The sequence below is a fragment of the Eublepharis macularius genome, chromosome 15 (genome assembly GCF_028583425.1).
Source record: "Eublepharis macularius isolate TG4126 chromosome 15, MPM_Emac_v1.0, whole genome shotgun sequence".
NCBI lineage: Eukaryota > Metazoa > Chordata > Lepidosauria > Squamata > Eublepharidae > Eublepharis > Eublepharis macularius.
In genome coordinates, this window is record NC_072804.1 from 41,306,925 (window position 1) to 41,326,689 (window position 19,765).

A 19,765-nucleotide genomic window follows, 5' to 3' on the forward strand; every position below is an offset into this window, starting at 1 on the left:
GGTAATTTATATCTACTCAGGAAGGTGGGTTTGGGCTGAGTCATCCTGTAAGAGTTTCCCAGGGTGTGGAATGCTAATGGAGGGAGGCTTCACTGTATCCTGTATAAACTCAATGACCAAACACTCCTCAGCTGGCAATCATATTGGAGGGTGGAGCCTATGGCATCACATCCTTAGTTTGTTCTCTCCTTTCCTGTAACTCCACCTTCCCTAGACATCACCAGGAATTTTCCAAGCCAGAGTTGGCAGCCCTCATTGAGGACAATGGGGATAGAAAGGTTTAACTCTCCTTAAGATTGCATTGTTGGATGTGTTTAACCTGGAGAAGATATAACAACAACAACAATAACAACAACATTGGATTTATATACCGCCCTTCAGGACAACGTAATGCCCACTCAGAGCGGTTTACAAAATATGTTATTATTATCCCCATAACAATCACCCTGTGAGGTGGGTGGGGCTGAGAGAGCTTTGAGAAGCTGTGGCTGACTCAAGGTCACCCAGCTGGCTTCAAGCAGAGGAATGGGGAATCAAACCTGGCTATCCAGATTAGAATCCTACCACTCTCAACCAGTACACCAAACTGAGTAGTGGGGATGTAATTACACATTAAATATTTGGAGGGCTGCTACATGGAAGAAGGCAAAGGTTTGGCTCCAATGGACTTAAATTGCAGGAAGGTAGATGGATGGGAGACCTCCAAAGAAGACCAGGGTTATAAAGGCAGGCGACGGCAAACCACCTCTGTTAATCTCTTGCTTTGCAAACTCCAGCAGGGGTTGCCATAAGTCAGCTATGTCTTGACAGCACTTCCCACCATCACCAGATGAACTTACGAGAAACTTCCTGCCCTTGAGACCAGTTTGATGCTGGAGCCAGTGGCCTGGGGATGTGGGTGGGATCTCCCTCACTGGAAGGCCAGAAGGCCTTCTGTCTGGAACACTCTCAGTTTGCATTTCCCACAGGGCTTCATGACCCTTCATGTTTTCATCCTTGAACGTTAGAGGTTGTGCTCTTTCTACTAACTTACCCTAGCTCATAGGGTGGTGGAGATAAAATGGCAGAGAAGGAAACCATGTTTGCCACCCTGAACTCCTTGCTGGGACAAAAAAGCGATCAATATTGGGAGATGGCTGTTGTGGGTTTTCCGGGCTGTATAGCCGTGGTCTTGGCATTGTAGTTCCTGACGTTTCTCCAGCAGCTGTGGCTGGCATCTTCAGAGGTGTAGCACCAAAAGACAGAGATCTCTCAGTGTCACAGTCTCTCTGTCTTTCGGTGCTGCACCTCTGAAGATGCCAGCCACAGCTGCTGGAGAAACGTCAGGAACTACAATGCCAAGACCACGGCTATACAGCCCGGAAAACCCACAACAGCCATCGTTCTCCGGCCGTGAAAGCCTTCGACAATACAATATTGGGAGAGTCTCTGTGTAGGAGACCCACTGCCCCTGGTTCCCAGACTTCCCTCAACTGTTTAAGTCATCTGGCAGCTACTCTCTGTGCATGAATCAAAGTGTTTGGCTGATCTCATTTTAAATGTCACTGTTGATTCATCTGCCAATTGTGTTTCGTGGTAAGATTGTTTCCACCGCCCTCCCGGAACCCAAAGCGTAAACAAGGAGCAGGTGGTTGCTCTTTGTGCGAAAGCGATTGTCTGACACCCCAAGCGGCCTCCCTCTTCTATCTAGCAATTCTGTATTTGGTGTGTGATTGATGTAGAAGGTTGGGAAGGTTGTTACTGAGGACAGAGCAGGCAAGAAAACCCCAGGTTCCTGTTTTTATCTCTTCTGAAACTGAACTTTGGAAAAGATGGGAAGTTCATTAAGGTGGCCAGTTGCCTTTCAAAATCTATCAAGAGGACTGAGGCTTGAGCATTTGTTTAAAGTTTCTGTTGAAGTTTAACTATTTTTTAAAAAAATAGTATTTGTGTATTTCTTAGACTACAGGACCCCTGCTGGAGAACACCAGTGGCTGAATTCAGCATGGCCACTATGATGTTCTTATGTGTTGCACCCATGAACCCTTGGAATCATATCCTGCTCTAGTGTATGAGTTTCAAAGGATGGCATGTGAAAGAATCCAGAACCCACAAATTAGCAACACAGCCGCCCTGTTCACAAGTGACTGTGAATGCACTTACAATCAGTATCCAGTCTATACTTGAGGTTTCTTTAACAGTATGTTGTGTAATTCCCTTGTTATGTTCAATGCACGTGCAGTTCAATGTGCGATTCAGATCTCGTATTCATCCAAGAACTGGTCTCTGTGTTCATTTGTAAACTGAACACGTGGCTCTTTCTTAAAAACAGATATACACGGATGCATGCAGGATGTACATGCGTTCGCAATAACATGTGAACAGGACTAGGCACTGGAAGTTTTCCACTCTGGCTGGCAGAATTTGCCCTCTGGTGCATTCAGTGGCCTTGAGGTTGAGCTAACGTTCCTGCTGAGAAGGGATGGTTAAAACTCATTCTTTTTGCTTGTACAAAGCACCGGAGAATTCATACTCTGAATTCTTATTTGATCAGACCTAAAGGTTCATATTCTCCGTCATGGCTCTTCACGTAGCAAAGGAGGTCAAGAAGAAGTCTGCAGAACGTCAGGCTATTCTGAGGATGCTCAGGGTTCACTTTACAGTATATATTCCCTACAGGGTCAAGCTTGCAGGCCTGTGTCTGTGCTTCCAATCTGCCATTGTTTGACACTCTTTCCTTACAAGATATTGTAGATCCATCAGCATCTCTCACTTGCATGCTGATCTGTACTACCTGCTTGCAGAGACACTTCTGGTACCTAGGCCAGAAAAATCTGCTGTCTTTATTTATGTTTCCACCTACAGCACTGTCAGAGGAAGGAAGCCATTCAGAATAACTTCCCTGCTCTTGGGTTTGCAGCATTCCCTGTCCGGAAAGAGCATGCGAAAGCACCCAGGTTGAATACCTGTTCTGCACACCGAAGGTCTCAGGTCCATTCTTTCCAGGGAACGTGCTCATGAACTGGGTCGGATCACACATGACTGTGTGAAGCTGCTTTGTGCTGAGCTGAATCATTGGACTGTTGCGGACAGAGGGGTTTGTTCCGACTGGCAGAAGCTCTCCAGGGTCTCAGACTGAGAGCTTTCATCTCCTTTACAACCTGATCTTTTTCGCTGGGAGTTGAACCTGGGACCGACTCTATGCAAAGCAGATGTTCGGCTGCAACCCCTCCCCGTAATGAGATTTTTGTGAATTCCACTCTCCCATGACATGCCCCCCTTTGTCCTTGGAGGTCCTCTAGACCCCCTCCCCCAAATCCAGGAGCAGGATATCCAGGATTATAGCAGGCTGCGGCAAGGTTGAGGTAGGAAAGTTCCATTGCACAAATGCAGCTATACTAGGGGTACAGCAGGGTTTGAGTCCAGAGGCACCTCACAGACCAACTAGATTTTCAAGGTACTTGTGTGTGTGTATGTGTGGTGCCCTCAAGTCAAAGTTGACTTATGGCGACCCCTGGTGGGGTTTTCATGGCAAGAAACTATCAGAGGTAGTTTGCCATTGCCTGCCTCTGCAACCCTGGTCTTCATTCAAGGTCTCCCATCCAATTACTAACCAAGGCTGATCCTGCTTAGCTTCTGAGATCTGATGAGATAAGCCTCACCTGGGCTATCCAGGTCAGGGCTTTCAAAATACAACTATACCCAAAATCCCTCTGTTCTGCTGCAAACCAACATGGCTAGTGGTGCATAGGATCCAACCACTGACTTAAAAAAAAGAAAGAAACACAGTTTATTGTTCTCCAAAAGATACTATATTAGTGAAGGACCCCTAAGGCATAGTAATGCTTGGGTTAGGGATGGGTTACCATTTTAAAAACAGGCCTGTTGCAACAAAGAATAAAGGAATGAGAACGATTGGTTCCATCCTCAGATATCTCATATCCGTGTAAGCCGAGGAGATTATTTGCCTGGCAATGAAAGAACGGGGTACTGAATCCCAAATGATATATCACTGGAGCTTCATTGACTCGATGCTTCGATTGATTCCAAGAGCTTTTTAACTCCTGGATGGACAAAACCAAAATAGGTCAAACCATTAAGGTCTTGGTGTGGCTGTTCTGATTTATTCGAAAAGAGGATTCACAGCCCTTTGCCATATTTTTAGGACTCACCTTTAGATGATCAGATTTCTAGTGCAACAACTTCACAGCTATTACTTAGTTCTCCTAGCTGCCCTCCTGCTTGGAAATTCTCCCATAATAGGGATATTGCATTTTTTCCCAACACTTAAGGGTCCCACCCCATGTTACAATATACTTGTGTTTGTTGGAGGATGACAGGAGGGTTTCGGATCAGACATGCAAAGACAATTTTGTGCCTCTCAGATGCACACCCATACTTTTTTTGCTCCTAGGATTAGGGTTTTGAGGAAAAATAGAGGAGGGGTGAACCAAGGGTGGTCCCTTGGAGGAAGGGCAGGATGACTATATAGACAGAAATGGGGCATGTCTGTGAAGACTGAACATGTACGGGCAAGGCTTTTTTCTGGGAAAAGAGGTGGTGGAACTCAGTGGGATGCCCTTGGAGAAAATGGTCACATGGCTGGTCCCCCCCCCCCCCGATCTCCAGGCAGAGGGGAGTTTAGATTGCCCTTGGCACAGAGGGCAATCTAAACTCCCCTCTGTCTGGAGATCGGGGGCGGGGCCACCAGCCATGTGACCATTTTCAAGAGGTTCTGGAACTCTTCCACTGCGTTCCTGCTGAAAAAAAGCCCTGTGTACAGGGCAGGCAACATTGCTATGGCAAGCTCCGCTTCTGACATTGTTTCTGTTTATTTGTTAAAATGTTACTTGTGCATGCACAATTCCTAGCTCAGTTGGTCCTGTTTTCTTGGGATAGTCCTGTTTCCCCCCCTCAACTGCCCTGGTAAGTTCACTGTTTCTAATTTGGGCCTCTTTTTTCCCTTTTGCCATGTTAAGAATTTCTTAGTGTGTTTCATTTGCTATTCTTTAGGCTTTGGCTTCCTCTGCAGGATCTTTGGCACTGAAATCTCTGTACGGGCTGATGTGTCCTGTCTCTAGTGCACATGGATGGAAATGCATGCGCATGAATGCTAAGATGCCATGTAGAATCCAGCCTGCCATTGCACACTGGGCTGATGCTGCAGTATATTTTACAGCGACAAGTGTATTATCAGTCAGTTACGGGTTTTGCTTGGTAATAGAGGTTTAACCAGTAGAAACACTCTTCTTGGATTTCAAATCAATGGAGGACAGGCTGCTGCAGAATAAATACAGCAATGTAGAGTCTTTACAGACACTGTAAAATTGAAGAAAAACATGTCAGGGAGCCTTAAGATGCTGGCCGTGTATATTCTTAGATATTTATTAATATTTCTGGAATTTTTCAGGATCCAAGTTTTGGTATTCCAGATAATCCTGAATGTCATTTAGATACCCAAATATACCTGAAAAATACTGATAAGGGGTTTTTGGATATTTATTTGAATTAGAAATATCTGAGCACACATTCCTTACTGCTTGGATCCTGTTTATGATTTCTACTGACAGAAGGATTTCCATCTGTGAAACAGCAACTTCTCCCTTCCAGCTGCAGCTAGATATGCCCCCCCCCCAAATGCTGCTCTTGGGGATAAGGGATACCCAGAAATAGCTTGGGAAGGGGAATTGCTGTATTACCATTGAAGCCAAAAGGTATCTATCTATCTATCTATCTATCTATCTATCTATCTATCTATCTATCTATCTATCTATCTATCTATCTATCTATCTATCTATCTATCTATCTATCTATCTATCTATCTATCTATCTATCTATCTATCTATCTATCTATCTATCTATCTATCTATCTATCTATCTATCTATCTATCTATCTATCTATCTATCTATCTATCTATCTATCTATCTATCTGAAGAGGAGGTATAAGTACATACTGGCTTGTCCCCTTTTGCCTCTGTGTTAGAGGGCTGGTAGGTTGAGTTTGGTTTTGGGACTCCCAGATGAAATTCCAACCCTAGAAGAAAGATCTCAGAACTCGAGCATGGAAAAGCCATGAGCTCCACTCGCCATTGTTCTGCCACCTCAGTTTTATACTTTCAACCAGTTCTTTGTTTGAAAGGTAAGAGCAAACTTGGTTGCACATTTGCAGAGGCTGCCTGTTTCCCTCATCAACTGGAGCCTCTTTGTTCCACTCTCTGCAGCAGTCCAGAACAGCTGGTCTGTGTTTTTCATTGGCTTCTTTCTGGATTTGTCTAAAATGATCCTGAAGTGTGAAGTGGTATGGGTAGGAGAGAGATCTCTTTGACAACCTTACCTTGAAGCTTTAGTTCAGCAGGTAACCTTGCTTGTCCTCAGGCCAGCAGCAAGCATGCCAGAAAGCTATTTCGCATCTCCAGCCACTTGCTCCCTCGGTCCCTTTCCCCTTCCTTCCCTCTATCTCCACCCTGCCCCTCATCTTCCCTTGCATGGACGATGTCCTGGAGTGACTCCAAATATCCCATCTTCCCCTTCATTATTGCTGAGAAAAAGCTGCTTATGCAATATATGCTGTTTCTCTTTGTTTGCACGCTTGCCAGGAGGAACTACTATTCTTATTCCTATTACCCGTAAGTAATTCTGATTCACTCGTGCTTGCTCGGCCGTTTGCTGCTCCAACGAGTTCTGTTCTTTGTCCCATTAACCATCAAAGTACTTTTGGGGGGGCTCGTGGAAAAAGTACTTCTTAAATCATACATATATACTTCTCCCAGAACAGGAGTTTGCAACCAGAAGGAATTGGGACCCAAGACTGTACTTAATGAAACTAGAAATGTCCAAAGTGAACATAGCCACCACATTTCATTGACTGAAATAAGACAGGGTATATGTCTAAAGTACACATTTCTCCCCAGATTTTAGACATACAAGATAACATCAATGCATTATAGAATCTCCATTGATAGTTTTTTTCCTGAATTTTTTGTAGAGCTATGTGTGCGTACAGTTTGCAGGTTTTGTTCTTACTGTACATTATCACTGTGTTTTTGTATGCACATTCTGTAAAACAGCAGTCTTAGTCATAGATATGATTCTGTGGTGGTGCGGGCGGTTTAACAATGTGCATGTACACATTGAAAAAAATACTAAAACAAAATGATTTTACAAAAAATTCTATTGTAGTGTGATGCTTTCCATGGTCATAGATCGAGAGCAGTTAGCCGTGTTAGTCTGTAGTTGCAAAATAGTAAAGAGTCCAGTAGCACCTTTAAGACTAATGACCTATATTGTAGCATAAGCTTTCGAGAACTACAGCTCTCTTCATCAGATGCATCTGACGAAGAGAGCTGTAGTTCTTGAAAGCTTATGCTATAATAAAGTTGGTTAGTCTTAAAGGTGCTATTGAACTCTTTACTATATTGTAGTATGAACACATCTGCCTTATATTGACAGTCTATACTGACTGGCAATAGCTTGTCAAGATTTTAGGGAGAGAAAAGTCCTTCCCAACACCTTCAACCATAGATCCTAAATGTAACTGCCAGGAGTTGAACCTAGAATCTCCTGTCTCTGAGCTACAGTCCCTACTTTGAAAATCTTTGGACCAAACAACACATTTTTTTTAACAAGTGGGATCTTAGTTCCCTGGAACAACTTGCTTTCTCTATAACCCCAAAGCAACCTAGATCTGACTTAATAAAAACTAATGTGTAGATTGGGCATTTATTTGTGTGTTTTAATGAAACACTAGAAACAAAGCAGTCTAACTTGTTTTTCTGCAGTGTTTTATCAATACATACTGTAATCTTGTTGGTCTGACGTGCTACTGGACACAAACCCTGCTGTTCTACTGCAGGCCAGCACGGTTATCTACCTAAAATTACTTCTGTATTGGTAATGTAAAGTAAAGAGGGAAAAATGCTGATGAGCTGAAGGTATTACAAGCTGATGCAGTCTGCCAACTGCACGTCTTCCATTTCCAGAATTAATTATAGATGTCTTCCTAATTAAATTGGAATGAAGGAAGAATGAAACTCTCCACACGGAGAGGATTTCTAGATCAATAAAGGAAGAGAACCAGGAAAACCCATTTATCCCTAAATTGGGCCTTCCATCTCACTGTACTGGATCACTCTGGGACCAGTTGCATGGTGCATGAAAGCATGAGAAATGCTTGCTTCGTAATGTGTGTCTGGGAGGTGGGGGGTCATGTTCTTTCCCAGCGTTTCTACTTGAAATCCTTTAACTGGAGATGCCAGAGATGGAACTGGGGACCTTAGACATGCAAAAACTATGCTGTATTACTGAATTGACTGGATATGGGATTTGGCAATGAGAATGCATGCAAATTGAGGTTAGAGTAGGTCAGCGACATCCTATGAACCTGCTCAGTACCGAATCAGACAATCAGTCTTGCTGAATCTAGCCCACTGTTGTCTACTTGGATGGCCAGCGACCCTCCAAGATTTGGTGGTGGGAAGTGATGTCAAATTATAGGCAACCTCTGGTGACCCGTAAGGTTTTCAAGGCAAGAGACGTTCAGAGGCACTTTGTCATTGCCTGCCTCTGCGTAGCAACTCTGGATTTTCTTGGAAGTCTCCCCTCCAAGTACTAATCAGGGCTTACCTTGATTGGCTTCCAAGATCTGACAAGATCAGGTTAGCCTGGGTCATCAAGGTCAGAACCTACAAGATTTAGGCAGTGATTATTTTTCCAGCTTTGCTGCCTGAAATCTCTGAACTGGAGATAATAGGAACTGACTCTGGGCCCTTATGCTCTCAATGCATATGCTCTGTGAACAGCTGCTGGAGAATTGAATCCTGTTTTCTTATGTGGATCTGGGCTGTCTAGACTGCTGAGTGGACTGGCTGCTGAAGAGGTGGATGGATGTTCAAAACAGCTGCTTGTGTTCAGTGCCGAGATCTCATGACCCTTTTCTTGAGCATCTATATAAGTGATTCCCATGACAGCAGGTCATAGCATATCAGTTGACTGTGGCAGTCTTGGCACAGGATTACGAGAACAGTGCATGATAAGATGCTTCGGGCTTCTCAGCAAGAAACCCTTAGAATACATTGAAGCAACCCCAAAGCAACTTTCTTGGGCATTTGTTCCTTGCTACAATTCCAGTTTGGGGAATGCTTCTAAAATTACCCTCACCACATGCTTGAAAATCTCCTAAAACTGAGTGAAATGAAAATGTGAGCTCCTCTTTTTGACGCATGTTGAAGCATTCACAAGAGAGTTCACCAGAACCCTTGGCAGATACTCATGGCTCATTGGTGGAGCATGTGTTTTGCCTGCAGAAGATCCAAGTTCAATTTTGGTCCTTGGGTTTGAAAAACTACAACACCCCCATGTCATTTCCCAGATCTGATTTGCTTAGTTTTAAAATAAAATAAAATATCCAATTTTTCTGCATTTCTTCAAGCAGTTTAGGAAGGGGGATTTAGATTGGGAAAAAAATGGAACGGAGGACAGGTTAAACACCCTTTCCCCAAACATCTCGCCTTGGTTGAATTACCCCAACCCAGTAGGGTTGCCAGATCCAAGTAGGGAAATTCCTAGAGATTTTGGGGGTGGAGCTTGGAGAGGGTGTGGTTTGGGAGGGGAGGGGCCTCCGCAGGGTATAATGCCATAGAGTCCTCTCTTAAAAGCTGCCATTTTCTCCAGGGAAACTGATCTCTGTCAGCTGGAGATCAACTGTAATTCCTGGAGATCTCCAGATACCACCTGGAGGCTGGCAACCCTACAACCCAGTCCCTGAAACTACTTTTTAAAGAAAAAAATGTGAAAGATCTGATCGTGACTGTACCCCTTTTTTGGCCAGTTCAGCTCAGTGAGATCTAGTACTGGCTGAAACAAGATTTAACAGTGCAACCCTAAATACAAACCCTTCTAACATCATTGACAGGTTAAATTTTTTCTCCACCCACCCCTGAGGCTTAGGGTTGGGCATTTGCAGGGAAGCGTCAGCTTGCTTGGTTTGGATCTTCCCTCCTTTTGCTGTTGTAACTGCTGGAAATGTTCTTGCAAATGTTCCAGCTGCTAGAAATGTTTCTGCATTGTTTTTGTAATTGATTTTACTGCTGTGAGTTTCCCAGAGATGATTTTTAAGGCTGCCGTTTCAGTGTTTGAGTGCTGGTTTTCCTGTTTTATTGACAGCTTGTTTGATTGTCAAGATGGAAAGCAGCCTCAGGGGCCTGTGTGTCGAGAGTTATGGGACATAAATATTTTAAGCAGATAAATAAAAAGTCTGGTTCTACTTTGTACGCTGTTCCAGAGGGTTGCTGGCAAGCTCCAGAGGCTACAGCTGGAAGGAGGGTGTACAAAACCTTGTTGTATGAGGAGAATGCGCATTTCTTTGGATCCAAGCCAATAAAATTAGCATACAAAAACCACATCAAAAGTGTAGCGTCAGTGAGAGCAGCGCCTCTTTGGGATGCATCACAACATCTCAGTGCAATCCTAAGGAGAATTACACCGTTGGAGATCCACTGGAGTCAGTGCACTTAGAAGAGTGCGACTCTTTTTAGGATTGCACTATAAATCGCCCTCTTTTTTTTGGTAACTTTTTTCCAAAACAAATAGGGATATAGAAGGAAAAGGGAACAAAAGTTTAGATTTTAAAGAAAATTAAAGATATGCATTACAAGGACTACCAAAATGCAAAAACCGTATAACACTTAAAATATAGTTTTCAGGTATACAACACAAACATACTCAGAGTATTTCCTCTCTCCATCCTAGTTGCACTGTATATCTCTTAACACTGTAATCCTGACTCCATTCAATAGACTGGAATCTCTCAGCATGGATTGCACTAGAATAGTGGATTCGTTTTTAAAAGTCCCCATTTACCACATGGGTCCTGTTGACCCGATGTGCCCTGGGAATCCCCTGCTTGGACCTTAATTGCCAGGGCTGTGCAAGTCCAATTTGGATGCGGTCTGAAAAGAGAGGGCGCTGAAGCCTTCCCCTGAGGGGAGGCTTTTTCCTGACCTGAAATGGCCCTAGGAAGTTGCTATTTGCCCCTTTGGCAAAGCTTACCTTTAGCTCATCAGTACATGTCTCTCCAGGTGGGGCAAAGAGCACCTTGCTGGGTCTCTTTCAAATCAAGAAAATAGCACAGGTTGGGATGTGTGGAAGCTTCTCTCTCACCCTCCCACACGTGACTGTCCTGATTGAACTGAGTCCACCCATGCAAAGCACATATTTTCTAGAGCACATCCCGTTGACAGTATATGAGGACTTTGTAATGCATGAATTCGCCCTCGCTCATCTTAAAGATAATGGTATTTAGGCTTTTAGTTTTACATTAGGAAAGGCTTTGAATTTGAATTTCTTGTCCCCACCATCTTCACTCCAAAACCCCGTTTCAATTTTTATGTCCATGTCTGTTTCCATTGTGTCCTCATAGTAATGAACACATGTTTCAGCATAGCTGAGCCTCAATAAATCTGTGTCGTATGTGTTATTATGTGCCGTTGAGTTGCTTCTGACTTATGGCAGTCCTATGAATTAACAGCCTCTGAAATGTCTTATCATTGACGGCCTTGCTAAGGTCTAGCAGACTGATGATCGTGGCTTCCTGTACTCTGTCAATCCATCTCATGCTGGGTCTTCCTCTTTTCCTACTGCCGTCTTATTGACTTCAGCTTTTCCTAGCATTCCTAGCAAAATAATACATTATATTATATATTGTAACTTAAATGACATGGTACCTAAATACTGTATACATTGTTTATAAAACTATACAGTTTATGCTGCTAGCAACCTGAGGGTAAAGATGGATGTTTCTGTGCATAAGTGGAGGACAGGAGAATGTCTCACTTGGTGGTTTGATGATGCACTTCTTGGCACCCCCACCTTTGGCCTCTGACTCAGAGAGGAAAGTGTTCTCTGTCTCCCATCTGCCCATAGCCCTGATGTAGAGCATATCATGCTCAGCCTCTGCATCCCAAGACCTTTAAAAATATGCATGGCACACCATATGTGTGCCTGGTGCACAGCCTTGAATTCCCCTGTGCCTCTTGCCAGAGCTCAGGTCCTGAGATGGTTGCCCTGGCAACCCAGCTCAGCAAGGGCTATCTTTTTGTCACTAGCTGTGAATCTGTTGGGCAGTCGGCACTTCACCTTAAATAATGGTCAACACTTTTGCTGGTCCTGTATTTACCACTCCATGCCTCTGGCTTGGAGACCGAGCCATGGGTTGATGGAAACAGAGAGAAGGAAACCAATATCCTTTCCACGGAGATTTGTCTGCCCAAGGCATGTGCACACAATGGCAAGGATGGGTTGGGATTTCAACACGTCTCTGGAGCATGCTGTCAACTGATCCCGCCTCCAGGTCCTCTCAGTTTGGACCTGGACATGTCATGGACCAGCCTGCAGACTCCTCAGATGAGGAGGCCGAAGACTTAGTGGTGGAGGAAGCTGGATATCTAACACTACCACAGAATCAGGCAGTTGGGACACCTCTAGGAGCCCTCTTGGATATGCAAGAGGAGTCCCAAGAGTCTCACCTGGGAAACAGCCCTGTTGTTGGACTCAGACTTGGATGACCCTGAACCACCTTAGCTTTGTAGCAGCACTTGCCACCATAATTAGACATGGCACCTTTAAATACCAGAAGCCTGCTCCTGGTGGGGCAGGGCTCGAAGCTCCACCTCCTTACAGTGGTATTTAAGGCCTCAGTTCATCTGCAGCCTTTGCCAGAACCACATCTATGCAATACTGTTGGCTCCAGTTCCAGCCTTGACTCTTGCTTTGACACAGATAGGGATCCCATTCCCCCAGTGGGAGCAAGGGATCCCCTGCCTTCACCCTCCACTCCCCGCCACCACTCACCTGGCTGGCAGGGAGGAAAGGTGTGGGAACAGGCCTCCTGGGCACACTCCCAGGGTGGCACAAGGCCATCACTCTCAGGAATAACGTCATTGCACCACCACGAGAGTGCTCCCTGCACTTCACTGCAGGCCGATTTTGGCACCAAACAGGCCCGTTTGAGGCCAAAATTGGCCTGCAGCAAAGCACATGTGCAACCCCACACCAGCATGATGACATCACTTCCCGGAAGTGATGTCATTGTACTGGCAGAGGGCACATGTGCAAGGAGCATCATGGGAGAAGGAGTAAGGTAAGCACCGGGTCCCCTGCCTCCCACTGGGAGGCTAGGAGGACCCTTAACCCTAGATCCAGACCTTAGCCTTCAGCAGGACAGATCTCCTACAACTATGAAAATGGGTATTGTCTCATCCAATATCCTGTGCCTGTTGCCATATCAGTGGACTCTCCAGCACTGCTAGTGTAATGGGCACTCCACTCAGCCTTCCAGGGCAGCTGTTCATGGGCACTGTCCTAATAAGCTGAACCACCATTCCCCCTCTTTGTATGGAAATAAACCTACCCAAATGGAATTTGAAACAGTTAACAAAAATATAAACAAATATAAGAAAGAACTGAAATACAGATGGTTCATCCATCCCTATTTGACACCTTCGATCTGAACCACTGGGTCCTAGGAATAGTAACACAAAGCTATTTTGGTCCTTGTTGGCAGGGGAAATGGGCAGTGAATTATGTAGAATTGTCTCTGTGATGGTACACAACTGAAGGACTTGTTTGATGTTAAGAGTCCAGCGCTTAAAATCACATTTGGGAGGCTAATCAATAACATCGAACAGATGTAAGTGCAGCGTTACAAGGATATCCAGGGCTGCATATTACAGTATGATCTCAGAAACCTTGTCTGTCAACTGAGTAGACCTGAAGGAAGAAAGGGGACAGGGGATTGTCCCATGTGGGCTGGGGCAGCTGCTTCAAATGTTCAGATAGGAGCTCTAAGCTGTACACTTACCCACTGCAAGTCTGCCCAAATGCCAATTCAGAGCGAGTGAGGAATGATTTTTGGTTGGAAATTAAGTTTCCTATTAAAGAAAGGTCACTGTTGCTGTAATTTTCCATTAAGGAACGTTCATTTCCAGCTGAGCTAAGGGAAGGAGAATAATTTTTGATAAACCCAGAGGGAAAATAAAACAAGGAAAAAGAAACAAGTTGCATTTTTTTAAAAAAAAACAGTATTATAATCCCCCCAAAGAGAGGCATTGCTTTTTGCAACGTAGAAGCGTTTCTGAGCAGATCTGCATACTGGCTTTGTAGTCGAAGCTCAATTGCCATTTTACGTCTTTACTTATTTTGACCTGGCATCCTCAATAAAATATTTCTGAGGCAACTTACAACATCCATTAAAATGATAAAACAAATAAAATGGAACAATAAAGCCAACTAGCATAAAATCAATCGGCCATAAAAATCATTAAAAGCAGCAATAAAATGCAGATAATTAAAAAAAGTCAAAGCAGCAATGTTCATTTTTAAACCTACCAACCAATTACAGTGAAGGCCTGCAGAGAGAAAACAATAGTTCAGTCATAATAACCCAGAAGAAATGAAGCAGGGAGAAGCAAAATCAGCAACAGCTGGGGGGATGGGGAATTAAAAACAATATTTTTTTTAACCTGGTGCTTGAAAGGCAGCAGACACCAAATGTCTGTGGGGAGGAAGTTTCAAAATCTTGGCTCTACAACACAGGAGCTGTGGCTGTTGCATGCAGAAGGTGCCAGGTTTGATCCACAGTATCCTCAATTTTTTTTTAAAAAGGATCAAGTTGTAGGCAATGTGAAAGAGATTTTGGGGAGCCACTGCCAGTCAGAATAGACAGTACTGATCTTGATAGATCCAACGGGTTGACAAGATAAGAGGCAGCTTCATGTGTTCAGATAGAGTTGGAAACTGCCATTTTGTCTGTGCCTATTTCAATGTAAAGTTTTGATCCCTCTTTTGAAAAGAAACGAAGTGTAATTCCCAGCAGTGCCAATTGTAACCCTTCTTTTAAAAAAAAAACCCATGTGTCTCCTGCTTCATGCTCCAAGTGGGACAGAGACTTTAAAATATCAAATGGGAAAATGACAATGTACACGCAATGTTCTCTCAGATCAGCTTTGCACAAAGTACAAAGTATTAAAAGCTCACATTTATGGACTGCCCCATCCCCTGAATTTCAGGAGCATTACTGCTTATAAGAGAAAACCACGTATGTATAGCTTAGCCAGTTGGAAACTGCCCCTACTTAAGACCGTTTTCAGCAGCAGGTGGAAATTTTAGACCAATGACCTTCAACATTTCTAGACCTGGGACCTATTGAGCTGTTGACAGGAAGTCAGGGGATATCAGTTTGGCACAGGAAATAGAGGAGAGGTAGTTAGGTCAATACCATTCAGATAAGGATTGTGGACAGCAGACAAAAGAACTAGGGATACGTGCCTTCCTGAGGAAGAAGCTACGGCACAGAATCATGGAGAAATCCCAGCTACTGCTGAGTGATCTCACGTTGTTGTCCTGTTCTTCTTCTTGGCATGCATGCAAAGAGAGACAGGAGGCATGGAATGCTAGCTCTCTCTGTTTCCTTCCAAAAGGAACCAAAAATGGCAGCTCCGTACAGGCTTGCACCCCACCTGAGGGTCCCTGTCCATGGACTGATGTACAGTATTTTAGATCCTTCCATTGCGGAAGCCTCAAGAAGATAAACATGGAGTGACTGGGGGATAAAATTGACTTGCAAATGAAGCTCAGCTTGGTTGCATGATGGAAGATGTATAGAAGCCTATCCACTTTTGAGTCAATTTACCTTGTCGATGTAATTGTGACCAGTTAGGCAGCTGAATGCTTCTATAAAAAAGATTGTCTATGGCACGATAGGAAGTTGTATCTGCAAAATATGCCTACAAGGCACTTCCGCCCTTTCATTTCTTTCCCCTTCAGAAATCTACTTGCAAAGAAGAGTCTAAGTGATCTGTTAACATAACATGTGTCAGCTCTCCTTATTTTTTAAATTTGCATTCAGGAAACCTGTCAACATGACCAAAGCTACCATCAACTACCGCAATGAGAAGACACACATGATGAGCGCTATCGATCGGAGCTTTACTGACCAGAGCACCTTGCAGGAAGATGAAAGGCTGGGCTTGTCCTTTATGGATACACACAACTACACCAACAGAGGTAAGTGCTAAGCAAGCTGGTAGAGCAAGTGCGTTGGACTGGAGTTTCACAATCTCTGCCTATGTACAGTCCTGGGAATGATAACAAAGAACAGAATGGCTTTAGTTTCTATTTTGGCTGGTAAGATGTCACTATATGGTGGCTCACAAATGTGAGTGAGCCAATTCTTGGCAGGGCAACAGCCCACCTGCTAATCTGCCATTGCATCCTGCTGCTTAGAGCCAGCCACCCCCACCCCCACCCCCACCCCCACGCTCTGGTTTATTATTGTTTGTTTTGAGACCAAGATGGTCTTTTGTGCAGGCTTTGTGCAAAGCGTGTTGCATGCAGAGGAGTGAAGACACAAACCAAAAGTAGAGGAAGAGGAGATGGCAACAGAACTGGTGAAGTTACGATGCATTAGAGCAGGTCATCTGGATGAATGGGGAAAAGAGGGAGCAAAGGGGGCGCTAATATCCCATGAGCTTGTGCAGAGAGAGGGCAAGCTGAGAAGGTGGTGTAATTTTCTGCTTCTCTGGTAAATCTTGGTTTTCTCCAAGGATGGTTGCGCAATGTATATAAATGACATGAATGCATATCCATTGGCTGGATGTATTTAGAGGGCAAGGCTGCCATCCCCCCCGCCCTCTCCATGGAGTAGGGTATCCCTCTCCATCAGTGGGTACTTCCTGCAGCTGCTCAGTGGGCCGGTGGCAGAAAACTGGATGGGAAACTCTGGGGATCCAATGTGCATTCCAATTCACTGATGTCACTTCCTGTGTGCCCAAGTGATGTCAGCATATTGCTGGAGAATGCTGGGGACATTCTACCATTTGGGGAAAACCATATGGTTAAAACTGTTTAACATAAAACCTTTATAGCTGATGCTGGAAACCTTGTCTTGCCTGTGGTGCTCCAATTTTAGGCTTCCTTCTTGTTCCTATTTTCACCCTTCTTCTACCTACTTGTGCAGTGGCCATTTCTTCCTCCTACTTGATCCTACTCTCTTATGTCCTTCACCAGTGCTTCCATTCGATCCTGTGATTCATTTAATCTCCGCCTCCTCCTCTCTCTTCTCTTGCTAGGGTCTAGAGGGGCCCGCCTTAACCGTAGCGCTGGCTGCTTTCCTCTTGGATCTTCTCAATCTCCTTTGTCTCTCTCTCGTCTCATTCTGGCTACATCATTTCAGGGTACAAATTCATACTGCACGGAGAAACAAAAAGCAGACAGTTCTGTACTAAAATCTCTCTCAAGATCAAACTGTATGTCATGTTACCAGTCTGTGATCAGATGTCCCTGCAACATGCAAAATAGCTCCAAAATGGGGGTTGGGTCATATGGATCAGCTATGGAGCTGGCGGGGGGTTAATTCTTCCCCCCCTTTGCTACCCTTTCCCTTATTGAAATTGCCTGTTTTAATCGCTTTAGACTTGATGGAGAAAAAAGAAAGGTACCATATTGCAACGGAACAGCACCAGGAGGTGGCGGCGGGGGGTGGGGTGGGGTTTGTTAATGCTCATTTCTCCAGCACCTTGGCTGTATCCATATCCCTCCACTCCCCAGATGCTGCTTTATTCCATTTAAATTATACATCTAGAATCTGACCATGGAACTCCAATGTTTGGCCCCCAAGTCCCTCATTGGGTAGAGCTTCCCTTTCACACAAAAACTCTCTTTTCTTCAAATGTTGTCTCCCCCAAAGGTGGCCTTCTGTAGCTTTGGGGGGGGGGAGAAGCATTCTCTGTTTATTAAACAGGAGACAGATGGCAGGTGACAAATAGAGCCGACAAGAAGTGGTTGCAGTAATCTAGGTGAGCAATGTTCAGCAAATATCTTTCTGCCCAAAATGGGACTAAACTCATGTTGAGCCAAGAAGCCAGTTGTCAGCTGTTCTTTTCCAACCATCCTGCATGTAAGACACATCCCCAGTAGTTTCAAGCTCTAGCAGATTCTTTAGTGTTTGAGCAGTGTGGCTTCATGCTCTAGATATTGTCCCAAGACACCCTAAATATGTTCAGAGTTGGCTGTTCCAAGCCAGACCACAAAAATAGACTGGGACTCTAGGGAAATAGAGCTTCTTTTAGCTCCTAGAATGTCACTGGGGTTTATGGAGTGCCGTATGAAAGATGAGCCCTACTGGATCAGACCAGGGTCCATGTAATCGCATAGTGGGAACTATCCGTCGACGCGTGAGAGAGATGAGGTCCATGTCAGTTACTTTTTGATTGCTTTGATTGTATGTAGACTGCAGCTATAGGAACCCCTGAGGAAGCTCTGTGAAACTGGCTACTTGCTAGCAGCCTGTTGGGGCCACCTTGTACTTTCCAACTTCTTCTCTGGACCTGGGGTGACCTGAGAAAAAACAACAACAGAGTTATTACAAAGACTATCTTTATGAATTAATTACTTACCTCAGACCCAGGGTACAGCTTCTAATGACTGCAGGATGAGAATTTTCTCCTATATGCATTATATATGGTTATTGATTGTGAATTGTATTATCTTGGTCATCATTTATGATAATGTTATTTATTGATATATTTAATAACTATTTATAAAATGGTTATTTATTTATTGTATCATAGCACCTTGCACTTTTACACTTTATAAATTTCATTTATATACTTGTTAGCAGGGCTCATTTCGAGGGGGAATGCGCAGGGACGCAGTTCCGGCAGTTCCCCAAAGAGGTCACATGTCAGGTGGCCCCACCCACCTGACTCTCGGCCATTTGGGGCCTGTTTCAGCCTGGATTGGGACCGAAATGGTCCAGATCGGGCCTCTGACGGGTGGTGGATCACTCAGCAGCGGCCCGATCCTGACCATTTTGGGCCCCTTTTCGGCCATTTTCAGCCCCTTTTTGCCATGTTGGGCCCAATTTCGGCCCTGAATGGCTAGGACTGGGTCCAAAACAGCCTGGATAGATGATGTCTTGGGGTGTGGCATATGCAAATCATTTATGCTAATGACACACTTCTGGTGATGTCAAGGGGTGTGGCATATGCTAATGAATTGTGCTAATTTGTTCCTCCAGCTCTTTTTCTACGAAATGACCCCTGCTCGTTAGTGTTATTTACTGTATACTACAGGGGTATTCTCTTTGTGGTAGCTCACATAGTGGCCAACCAGTTACTCTGGAGGGTCAACAGCAGGACACGGAGGCCGAGGCTTTCCCCTGAGGTTGCCTCCTGGCCTTGAGCATTCAGATGTTTACTGCCTCTGAATGTGGAGGTTCCCTTTAGTCACCATGGCTGGTAGCCACTGATAGACCTTTCCTCCATGTACAGAAAGTCGTAGAGACAAATATCCATGGAGACATAGGCTGTTTCCACACGTCCTTAAAATAGCAGCACACTCCCAGAACGCTGGCGAATTCTTCGCGTGATACGTGCCAAAAAAAACACCTTGCATCTGTTTTAAACAAAAAAATCACGTGAAGAAGCCGACAGCGTTCCGGGAGCGTGCCGCTATTTTAAGGACGTGAGGAAACGGCCCTAGTCCTCATTAGTTTGCTTCATGTTTATGCATGTGGGTAAGTAGATCCCTAAGACTGATAAGTTGTATAATTTATATTTAAGTATATTGTATTATTTACTGTTGTCCCCCCCCCACCAGCATAAACCCAAAGCAAATGAATTATTATTGTCCAAAGTTGTATAAGAAAGGCAGCTTGAAGTGCAACATTGTTGAGACACAATTGTAAGCTCTTGCTTTATAAGCTCTGATTGAAATATTTGATAGATCAAA

General features: G+C 44.3%; 1 protein-coding gene across 1 annotated transcript in view; it reads left to right on the top strand.

Annotated features, from left to right (window-relative positions):
- PTPRU (protein tyrosine phosphatase receptor type U) overlaps positions 1–19,765 on the top strand; it is a 386,725-nt gene that overhangs the window by 291,585 nt on the left and 75,375 nt on the right. Inside the window, exon 15 of the mRNA XM_054999127.1 lies at positions 15,882–16,039. Coding sequence (XP_054855102.1) covers positions 15,882–16,039 — 158 coding nt within the window. The remainder of the gene's footprint in view (positions 1–15,881; positions 16,040–19,765) is intronic.